At 39.9% G+C, this 12511-nt stretch overlaps 1 protein-coding gene across 1 annotated transcript in view; it reads left to right on the forward strand.

Annotated features, from left to right (window-relative positions):
• LOC126100331 (SID1 transmembrane family member 1-like) overlaps nucleotides 1–12511 on the forward strand; it is a 147293-nt gene that overhangs the window by 38669 nt on the left and 96113 nt on the right. Inside the window, exons 6-7 of the mRNA XM_049910944.1 lie at nucleotides 421–650; nucleotides 1934–2113. Coding sequence (XP_049766901.1) covers nucleotides 421–650; nucleotides 1934–2113 — 410 coding nt within the window. The remainder of the gene's footprint in view (nucleotides 1–420; nucleotides 651–1933; nucleotides 2114–12511) is intronic.

Here is a 12511-nt window from a genome sequence, read left to right on the forward strand (position 1 = left end):
TAAGTGTTATGTACTATTGTGCTACTAATTCACTGATTTATTTTATTACTCCAATAGCTGGTAGAGCTAACTAATTAGGGTTGCTATCTCATTACAAGTTCACTGGAAAGCAGTCCACAATAACTTTCAGCTAGATAGTGAACTCATTGATCAAAAGACAAGTTTGTTATGGCCCTTTATAATCATAAACTGACCATATATTCTCTATTATTATTGTATTATTGCATTTAAATCATACCGTCTGTAACATCCTAGTCACCCTATTTGCACTTGAAATACTCATACTTCAGATTTCAGTCTAACATAATTCTGAAAAATTATGAAGCTTCATGTTTAGTCCCACTATAAGCGCTCTCTTCAATTAACTTCTTCGTATTGTGTTCTTACATGACTCAGAAATCATTTTTATTTTTTTTACAGAGGGATGCATTTCCTTTGGGATTCTATGTGGTGTTTGTGGTGAAAGGAGATGATGTGGATTGCTCTGGACCAGACCAGCCAATTATAAAGCCTAGAAACAAGACACTCTCTTTCTCACTTTCACCCAGCATTACTTACCAGAAGTATCTTGTAGCAGCATGTGTTGCAATTGCCGCCTTTGCGCTGTTTTATATCTTCTCTATTGCCATCTCTGTTGTCTATTTAATAAGGTAAGTTATTCAGACATACATTTTCTCACTTGGAGAAATACAGATTAAATAGATTATATAACATTAAGCTACTAATCCAGTTAATAGAAACCCAGAAAAGTGTCCACTACTGCCAAGTTTCAGCACTTCACCATTTCTGAATATTAAGTAGGAAAAAGAGAATTGAAGAAATAAAGAACAGATGAAAGAAAATAGGTGTTCAATTAGGCTGAAACAAACAAGAACAAAATGTAACTTTTCCTCTGCAAGTTTGAGCTCATAGTGTTTCAGTTTAGAAGATATGACTTTTCGTCAGATCTGTGTCAGTGTTATCAGCTGATTTTCATCACAGTTCCATTGAAAACCACAAAGATTACGAGAAAGAACTTGCCCCCCTAACAGCAGCAGTTTTATTGTAGGTCGCTGGAGCAACAAAGGGTACCTAGTGACTGGTAAAAATGGTAGGTTGTTCACATTTTTGAGAAAGGTGCACATAATTATAGGCTTATAGTGGTGACATCAGTCTGTTGCAGAAATATGGAACATGTTTTATGCTGACATATTATGGCATTTTTGGAAAACAAAAATCTCCCCAAAAATCAACATGGTTTCTGCAAATGGAGATCCTGCAAAACCCAACTCACTCTGTTCCTACATGAGGTTATGCATGGAGAGGAGGAATTTCAAGGAGGTTTGGGACTGACTTACATGGCTTTGCAATATAAAGTTGATGAGGGCTATGGACTGACCCAGTGTGAACAGGTAGAAGTCATGCAGAGGGAGGTGTTGCAGCCGGGGATGGGTAATTCGGTATCAGGCGATTCGGGGCATTCTATACCCAACTCTGTAATCCCTCTACCTTCCTTCTCTGTGCCTCCTCCTAACCCCCACCACCTATCCCAGAAGATAACTGCACACATCAGATGCAGTCGCAGTGGGCTCCAGCACCTAGGGATAGTGGCCGTGTGTGTGTGTGTGTGTGTGTGTGTGTGTGTGTGTGTGTGTGTGTGTGTGTATCCATACTTGTTTCATTAGCAAAGTTTCTTTACAAAACATATATGTTGCTTATGCGCTACCCACCTGACACATCTCTTTCTTATAACTGTTTCCCTTTGAAGCTGACTGGTAACATATCTCTTGTTAACAAATGATGACTACTAATTTTAATTCTTTCCTATAATATGTACTTGAGTATCAAGTTGCATAGCATTCACCATTCACCTAAAATATGTATAGATTTCAGCTTTCAGAGTCATAGTCTGAGTGTTGTTGTTGATTTTTTTTTTTTTTTTTTACCCCCGCAGGGTTCGAAGGAGTTTGCCTTCTACTTCTGATGTATTGGATGATGAATGTACACTCCCATCTGTGTTTTCACCAGGCAGTGAGAGTACAAGCACAATTCCAAGGGCTGCTTCAGATTCATCACTGGATGAAACTGATATTGATGTTCTACATGATGCAGAAATGGACAAGGATATATTTCGGTGAGGTTCATTTAATTTGCATATGTTATATTACATTAGAATTGCAGTATGCTGCAATTTGTGTGGTGATATAATTCCTTCCATTTTGCAGGCTGTGTGATACACCATTCCTCACATTTTGCAATTTGTGTGGTGATACCACTCCTTACATTTGTGTAGATGTGTTGCTATTCATTTAAAATGAAGAGGAATATGCACTCTTTAAACTGTATAGAACTGTTCACTGTGCATCTGCCATAGAAATATCCAGGATTTTGATGTTACTCAGGCCCAGTAATGCTAATTTGAGCTCTTTCAAGATGGAAATAAGAAAGATAATCCCAGCATGAAGAAAGAACTATGTAATGAACGGAATATTAAGAAAGGCAATGTCGTGCTGTTAGCAAAGGCACTTGCATCGGTCATCTGCTGCTGTAGCCCATTAACACCAAATTTCACTGCACAGTCCTAATGGATACACCCATTATATGTTCCACATTGATTTCTGTGGTTATTCCAGGCAATATTGTTCGTCTGTTAGCACAGACAACTCTACGCAAATGCTTCTGCTGTCGATGATTAAGTGAAGGTCCGTCGGCCACTGCATTGTCCTGGTTGAGAGGTGATGCCTGAAATGTGATATTCTCAGCACGCTCTTGACACTGTAGACCTAGGAATTTTGAATTCTGTAACGATTTCCAAAACGGAATGTCCCATCCGTCTAGCTTCTCAGCTACCACTCCGCTTTCAAAGTCTGTTAATTCCCATCGTGCAGCCATAGTTACGTCACCTATTCACATGAATTACCTTAGTGCAAGTGGCAGCTCCATCAGTGCACTGTCCTTTTATACCTCGTGTACATGATACTACCACCATCTGTATATGTGAGCATATCACTGTCCTGTGCCTTTTGTCACCTGGGTGTAAAGCACGAATATTTTTCCTATTCAAGCCCCAAAAAATTGAGTCGTAATTAATAACAGAATGAATGCAAGCAAAATATACTGATCTGATACATGAAGTATCACACTGATGCAAGAATTTGGAGGGCATAGCATACTGTAGAGATTCTGTTACTAAGTATTTTTACGCGCTCTTCTCACTTTAATTGACAGTGAACAAGCATTTCAAGAAATTTTCTGCTTTCCACAAATAGTATGAATTCATTATTTGTTTTCAGTTTATCATAATGTGTTCTTTGTTTATGTTGAAGTTCATAGTGCTTACTTTCTTTATATTATGTGTGACTTTATTGTTTGTTGCCCACTTGTATACATTGCTAAGTGTTTCTTCAGCTTTTTCTCTTAGTATTTCTGGTGACTTGGCAGTGATCAGTATGTTAGGGTCATCTGCAAACAATATTGTTTGCCCATGGTAGGTATTTGGTGGGAAATTGTTAATGTAAATTATGAACAGTTCCAAACCTAGCACAGTACCCTGTGGTATGCCTAGATTTATATACAGGGTGTACATAAAGTCCAGGAACACTTTCAATTATTTATTACGGAAGAACCAAACATTGTACAGGTATCGTACATATGTCATTTTGAAGAGAAACACTGAAAGTTTGTTTTGTGTATACCGCCACAGCGTTTTGTGTATACCGCCACAGCGTAGTTTGGTAATTTGCCGATAGTCAGTGCTAGTCACAAACATGGTGAGTTCAGGTGTGGAGCGAGCTTTCTTTGTTTTTGAGTTTCATGAAATGGCCTCCCTGATCACCAGATCACACTCTGTGTGACATTTCTCTGTGGGGTCACATTAAGATCTGGTGTACGTACCGCCTCTACCATGTGATGTAGCAGAGCTCCGGGAGAGAATATGGGAAGCGACTGCCACAGTTGACGATGCCACGCTGGGACGGGTATGGCAAGAATTAGATTACTATTGATGTCTGCCGGGTCACTCTTGGTTCGCAGATCGAATGTTTGTAAAAAAAAAGCTTTCAGAGTTTCTCTTCAAAATGCAGTATGTATGTCATCTGTACAATATTTAGTTCTTCTGCAATAAATAATTGAAAGTGTTCATGGACTTCGTGTACACCCTGTATTTTGAGTCAGAGGTATGTTTTTCAGTGTCGTTAGAGCTACTTGATGTATGTGTAATTTCAGTCATCTGTACTGTACTTGCTAAATATGACTGCTACCACTTGTTCACCAGCCATGTATTCCCAGTTCATATAGCTTATTTTACAGTATATGAAAAGGATAGTTGCTACTCATTATATAATGGAGATGCTGAGTCACAGATAGGCACAACAAAAAGACTGTCAGAAAGCAGACTTTTGGCCAACGAGGCCTTCATCGGAAACGAACAAAAAACACACACACAAACTCACGCAAACGCAACTCAGACACACAGGAACGCAGTGTTTGGTTACCGAGGCCACACTGCCACTGTTGAAAGGAGAAGAAACAGACAACTTTGCATACTAAATTCCACCAAAGCGTAAATGCCATGTTTGGTTGCTGCTTATCACTCAAGTCCTGTGTCAGGAGTTGCTTCAGAGTATGAGGAAAATTTTCCTTATTCAACTTCGATGTGTGTAATGATGATGCTTATTTACCTGTGTAGTGTTATATTACATGCAGTGCGGATACATGCTCTTCACATATGAGTTTCTCTCCCATTCAGAGAGTGAATTCAAAACTATGAGCTATCCTTAACATATCTGCTGATGAAGGGTGCTAATGCTGTATGCTTGCAGTTTAAGCTCTCTGCTGAAAGTCAATCTAATCACAGTGTCTCTGGTTATAGATAGCACATGTTATTGCTGGCACTGGTGACTTTTACACTGAAATTTGCAGTGATGATTCAGGCCTTAAAGGCCTCCACTCTTGGTAAAAGGGCTGCCTTTCAAGAGGTAAAAGGGCTGCCTTTCAAGATTTTACAACTAACCACTAGATGACACTGTGGATGTGTGAAAGTACTATTGTTTTAAAATTTGTCTATAATGTTCTCATTACTCATCCTTGAAGCTTAGATTTTATCTTGAGTAGTGACTGCTAAATATTATTCTGCTCACATACTGTTTACTGCTGAGCGTATCGACTTGCAATTTTCTTCACTTTGTAACTAAATAATATGATGCCTCTCATAAGGATATGTGCTATATATTCTTCAAGTCTTATATATTCATTACAAACAGTTGATACTTCAAGAACATTCACAGTAATATTGTAACTCAGGATGTGAGTGTCAACTTGACAGTTCAGAATATATGTTACAATACTATCTTCCTTTATATTGCAAAGTTGATCCCAGCATTTTTTGGGTTTTGCTTTTATTCGATGCACTAAAATAAATAGTAAATTCACACAGTGGTGCTATCCTGTATAACAATTTATTATTTTGTTTTATTGTTAACAAGTATCATTCATCAGAAAGGTAAACGTAGTGTTACATATCACTCTTGCAGAGTGGTATATAATAGCACATGTCATTTGTTTTTATTAAAACGATGGCAAAACTGACCAAATAGTTTGTTTTCTGTGAGTATGCTCTGAACGGATCCTGCATAATTTGACTGAAGCTCACAAACAGCCTTGTGTCTCGTAGTTCGCAGAAACACCTAAAAAAATTCAGCCTGGGAAATGCAAAATTTGTATACAACATTGTTGCAGATGACAAAACTTGGAAACTAAAACAGCAATCAATTCTTTTGGGCATTTTGTGACCATTTGCTTAGAGGACCGTGTAATTGTTAATGCTAACTAGTACATGACAATTTACAGTGAAATCAGGTTAAATGACAAAAAAAAAATGTTGCGTCATTCTTCATTGTGACAATGCCAGTTGTGACTCAGCGCATCAAACAACTGATTATTAACAGAAGGAAACACAGAATGAATGTCACATTGTATGTATCTACCCTATTTAATGACTAACAACTTGTTTTTGTTTACTTACATCAAACAAAAATTTCACGGGCAACCTGATTTTCATCATCTCAAAAAGCTATTGAACCATTTGAAACTGTGTTTGATTACCCTACACCAGAGTGACAAAAATGTTTTCAGAATTGTTTTGAAAGTGTATAAAATTTTGAAGACAAATGTTTTGAGAAACAGAACAATTTGAAGGAAAAAAAATTTTTGTGCATGCGGTTCGTGGCCACACCATAAACTTTTCATAATACGTTGGGATAAAATTAGAACAACTGTTTTGTATTAATACATAATTTAACTATCAAACTGTGTAAATCACAAATTTATCACATGTAGCAATGGTCCTGGGCTCTTGAAGTCAAACAAGTGTACCAAGGGATGTTTCAGTGACATCTTTCATAAAATAGATAACTAACTGAAGCAGACCATACAATGGAAAATCCAGGATGGAATGTAACGATACAAGAGAAGGAAAGTTGCTACTCACCATATAGCAGAGATGCTGAGCCGCGATATGCACTCCATCAGCTGTCAGATACTTCTACCTACAAACCATGCCACAGTGATCCCATTCCAGCAATCCAGCAGGATCTCCAGTCACTACTCAAATCCTTAGGCCTATCCCAGAACCTCTCCCCAGAGTCCATCTCTCTACTTACCCCTACCATTCCCTGCACTCCCACATTCTACATGCTTCCTAAAGTCCATAAACCCAACCACCCAGGACACCCCATTGTGGCTGGTTACTGTGTCTCCACTGAGAGAATCTCTGCTCTCGTAGACCAACACCTTCAACCTATTACCCAGAACCTATTCTCCTATATAAAAAATACCAACCATTTCCTCGACCAACTCTCCACAGTTCCTTTCCCTTTACCACGCAGTGCCCTGCTCGTCACTATTGATGCCACCTCCCTGTACACTAACATTCCTAATGCCCATGGCCTTACTGCTATCGAACACTACCTTTCCAGACGCCCTATGAATTCAAAACCAACAACCTCATTCCTAGTCTCCATGACCAACTATATCCTCACCCACAATTACTTCTCCTTTGAAGGCATTACCTACAAACAAATCCATGGTACGGCTATGGGCACCCGCATGACATCATCCTATGCTAACCTATTCATGGGCCATCTAGAGGAATCCTTCCTAAAAACTCAGAATCCTAAACCCCTCAACTGGTTCAGATTCATTGATGACATCTCTGCTATCTGGATTGAAGGTGAGGACACCTTATTCACATTCCTCCAGAACCTCAACAACTTCTCCCCCATTTGCTTCACCTGTTCCTACTCAACACAACAAGCCACCTTCCTAGATGTTGACCTCCGCCTCAGAGATGGCTACATCAGTACCTCCATCCATATCAAACCTACTAACCACCAGCAATACCTCCACTTCAACAACTGCCACCCGTTTCATACCAAGAAGTCCCTCTGTACAGCCTAGCCACCTGTGGTCGTCACATCTGCAGTGACGAGCAGTTCCTCTCTAAATATACTGAGGGTCTCACTGAAGCCTTCACTGACCTTAATTATCCTCCCATCCTTGTACAAAAACAAATCTCCCGTGCCTCATCTTTCCAGTCTCCCACCACCTCCCAAAGTCCCACATTCCGGCCACAGAGGAGCATTCCCCTCGTAACTCAGTACCATCTGGGACTGGAGCAACTGAATTACATCCTCTGCCAGGGTTTCGATTACCTCTCGTCGTGCCCTAAAGTGAGAAATGTCCTACCCACTATCCTTTCCACCCCTCCTACCATGGTATTCCACCGTCCACCGAACCTACACAATATACTCGTACATCCTTACACAACCCCTACTCCCAATCCCTTACCTCATGGCTCATACCCCTGTAATATACCTAGATGCAAGACCTGTCCCATACATCCTCCTACCAGCACCTACTCCAGTCCGGTCACTAACATTAGCTATCACATCAAAGGCAGGGCTACCTGTGAAACCAGTCATGTGATCTACAAGCTAAGCTGCAACCACTATGCTGCATTCTGTGTAGGCATGACAATCAACAAGCTGTCTGTCCGACAAACTGTGACCAAAAAACAAGTGGACCACCCTGTAGCTGAACACGCTGCCAAACATGATACCCTTCATCTCAATGACTGCTCCACAGCCTGTGCCATATGGATCCTTCCCACCAACACCAGCTTTTCTGAATTGTACAGGGGGGAACTTCCCCTGCAATACATTCTATGTTCCCGTAACCGTCCTGGCCTCAACCTTAGTTACTCACTGTCCTCATCCATCCATCCAGCCTCCTCCTGTTCCCATTCCAGCACTACACAGCCATCATTTCACCACCACACCATCTTTTAATTACTTTTATTTTTATTTTTATTTCTCCCCTTTCCGCTACTTACCCCCTCCCCCCTCTGCACCTTCTCTCCTACCCTCTGTCTAAACTGCAACACTTCACTGTCCGCCACTCCCACCATACTACCCCTCCCCATCCCAGCCTCCTCCTTACCCCCACCCAGTCGCCACTTCCATCATGCACTGGTGCTGCTGCTTGCAGTGTAGTTTCAACTCTCTGAGACTGCAGATGTGTTGTCAAGCTCCGCTATATGGTGAGTAGCAACTTTCCTTCTCTCATATTGAAGCAGACCGTAGGCATACGTGACCCAAGCTTCGATGGGAATGATACAATACTGTGCAGTGACATGCCCAATTGACCAGTTACGTAATAACTTTGCACGGTTTTTTCATTTCCTATTCATTGCTGCCTTAGCTCTTGCGTTTTCTCAGCACTGGACAATGACACCGAAATTTATATTCTTGCTAAATATGTTTCAATGCTATATCTGTATGTAACTTTACACAAAGGTAATTCATGACAATAACACAAACATGCCTAGACTGGTACTATGACATCACAAGCAAAACAAATATTGCACAACAAATACATACAAACTGTTGTGTGCTCAGCCATTGTGTATGCATTATTAGTCTCATAGTTATTTGTAGTTCAAACCTGATGGTAGTTCAAACCTGATGGTATTTCATCACACAAGGAAGTTCAACCAACAAGCAAATAGATATTTTCACATCAAAAATATTTTTCTGTAATTGTTTTTGTAAAAAGTTAAAAGACTCTCTTTGTACCATTGATTGCAGCTCTTTCAACTCTGATTGAATTCCAATCTGTTGTTGTGGTCTTCAATCCTGAGTCTGGTTTGATGCAGCTCTCCATGCTACTCTATCCTGTGCAAGCATCTTCATCTCCCAGTACCTACTGCAACCTACATCCTTCTGAATCTGCTTAGTGTATTCATCTCTTGGTCTCCCTGTACGATTTTTACCATCACGCTGCCCTCCAGTACTAAACTGGTGATCCCTTGATGCCTCAGAACATGTCCTACCAACCGATCCCTTCTTCTAGTCAAGTTGTGCCACAAACTTCTCTTCTCCCCAATCCTGTTCAATACTTCCTCATTAGTTATGTGATCTACTCATCTAATCTTCAGCATTATTCTGTAGCACCACATTTCGAAAGCTTCTATTCTCTTCTTGTCTAAACTATTTATCATCCATGTTTCAGTTCCATACATGGCTACACTCCATACAAATACTTTCAGAAACAACTTCCTGACACTTAAATCTATACTTGATGTTAACAAATTTCTCTTCTTCAGAAATGTTTTCCTTGTCATTGCCAGTCTACATTTTATATCCTCTCTACTTTGACCATCATCAGTTATTTTGCTCCCCAAATAGCAAAACTCCTTTACTACTTTAAGTGTCTCATTTCCTAATCTAATTCCCTCAGCATCACCCGACTCAATTCGACTACATTCCATTATCCTTGTTTTGCTTTTGTTGATGTTCATCTTATATCCTCCTTTCAAGACACTATCCATTCCGTTCAACTGCTCTTCCAAGTCCTTTGCTGTCTCTGACAGAATTACAATGTCATCAGCGAACCTTAAAGTTTTTATTTCTTCTCCATGGATTTTAATACCTACTCATAACTTTTCTTTTGTTTCCTTTACTGCTTGCTCAATATACATATTGAACAAAATCGGGGAGAGGCTACCACCCTGTCTCACTCCCTTCCCAACCACTGCTTCCCTTTGATGTCCCTCAACTCTTATAACTGCCATCTGGTTACTGTACAAATTGTAAATAGCTTTTCGCTCCCTTCAGAATTTGAAAGAGTATTCCAGTCAACATTGTCAAAAGCTAATTCCAATCTATCTTTTAATGTGTGATTTTTTCCTATTGCAATGTTCATTTAACACTTCATAAATGAATGAAAATGGGAAGTTATCAATGCCCTCTAGGGAGCACAACTTCATAAATAAGTGCTGTAATTTCTGGGACAACCACTAGAAATAAAATGCTCTATATATAGACGTATACATTACCTTGAAAACTTTGAAATGTTGCTGCAGTCCCTGAAGATGAAACCCCAGCTCATTCAAGTCCTCTCTGCAATAACTTGTAAAAAGTCTTTCTTTGTGTTGAATGCAACTCATTGTGTGTCAGTTTGTTGTTGATGTATTTCAGCTGCTTCAGGTTAATGTTAAATGTGTTTTTTAACTGTAGCAACACTGTAACTTTTTCAAATTCTGCCATTGGTTGCCAGTTCAGACATAAAATTTGAAGCACCTCATTGCCAATTGTTGTCAACGGCTTCTCCCCAGAAGAAATGTCAGTGAGTAATGATGAAAGTATTTATTGCTAGAAAGATACTCGTAAACCCAATAAACATTTCATACAACAAAGGTTTGCAAGTCATCACTTCATCCTAGTTGATCTGACTATCCAAGTGTGTAAGTGAAACCACAGTGAGGATATCTTTGCTGATGTCTCCACCTCCACATCCACATCTGTAATGTCAGATACTGCAGTTCAAGGTTAGAATACGCTCTGGGGTTCAGTAACTGATGGATGTTAGTGATATTGGTATGTAATGTGCATCTCCTCTTTTACCTCCCTTATAAACACTTCACCTACACAAGAGTTAATAAATACGAATTTGGAATTTGATCAGGGGCTGCCACCTTGTTCAATTTGAGTATTTTAATTTGTTTTTGTATTACAGAAGTGCTTATTTCAATATTGTCTGCCTCCACAGTTTAGAGGTCAGTGTGACTGATTGCTTTATGAGGGAACTGGGTTCGATTCCTGGTACTGCATGGACATTTACCTTGGTGAGAGGACTGGTATGAGGTACTTCAACTTTGAGGGCAATCTAGGAGCCACTCAACTGATTAATGGTGGTCCCAAAGTCAAAGACTAGGAGAGCATTGTGCTGACCACTTGCTCCTCCATACCACATCCAATTCATATTAAAACGCCATCCTAAATAGTGAGATGAGGGAAGTACTTTAATTACCACTGACACCGAGTGAGGAAAATATACAGTATCTCGAGGTCTGACTATAGATGGAAACTGAATAGTGAATTCTCAATCATACCATCAGAGAAACTTAATAATTTAGGCCTCCACCATTCACAGGTATGAAGCTGAGTTAAACTAGAAAATTTCAATCACAGTTAATGAAAGTTCACACAACAACTTAGCTAGTCCATATGAAGAGATACTCAACTTTCATATCCTCGGGGATTGTTGCTTCAAAAAGTCCTCGATCCTTGTGTCGTTGTAGTACTAATTTTGAAGCCAATTGAGGAGCCACTCAACTGATTAGTGGTGGTCCCAAAGTCAAAGACTGGGAGAGCATTGTGCTGTCCACTTGTTCTCCATACCACATCCAATTACACCATTCACAGAGTATGACACGGTAGTTGGTCAGGCTCAGAACTTTACATTTGCCTTTACCTTTACCTATTTCAGTATTACTGATTTATGAGTTTGTATACTACTCAGAAGGTAGTATGATAGTAGGATCCTCCTACATGAAAACAATTATAAATGTAGAATTAAATGTTTTGCATTTATCCATGTTTTCTTCAACATTGGACTGTCCTATGAAAGATGGGATGGTAGATTGTGATCTATTCATCTATGTTACATATGACAAGTACTTCCTACCATATTTGGACAACTCTGAGCCCAGTATCTGACTGTGAAAATTCACTTATATCTCTTCTTATGGATTCACAAGTTGTCATTAACTTTTCTTTATCAGTTTCACTATATTTTATTTTCAAGTAAGAATGTAACAATATCAAACAGTGGAAACTCCAGGTTGGAACGTCAGCAGTATTAGGAAAAGGGTGGAAGAAGAGCGCTGTCAGGTGGGATGTGCAGGGACTAGATGGTGGCCTGATGAGAGTGCCAGGCACAGTATCGAGTACCAAGAGGTGGGGTGTGGTAGGAAAAATGGGGAACGGAAATGCAGTGGTACGGATAAGGACGTGAAGGGGCTGGTGCATTGGCAGAGGGCAGCATACAATGAGGAAGAAACTGTTGGTTGGTGAATGTGGGTACAGCAGATTACCATAGATTTGAGTCAGCATGATTTTGGGAACAGAGAATGTGTTTAGGGACAGCTCCCATCTGTGCAGTTCAGAAAAACTGGTGGCGGAGGGTAGGATCG

Source organism: Schistocerca cancellata, chromosome 9 (genome assembly GCF_023864275.1).
Source record: "Schistocerca cancellata isolate TAMUIC-IGC-003103 chromosome 9, iqSchCanc2.1, whole genome shotgun sequence".
Classification (NCBI taxonomy): domain Eukaryota; kingdom Metazoa; phylum Arthropoda; class Insecta; order Orthoptera; family Acrididae; genus Schistocerca; species Schistocerca cancellata.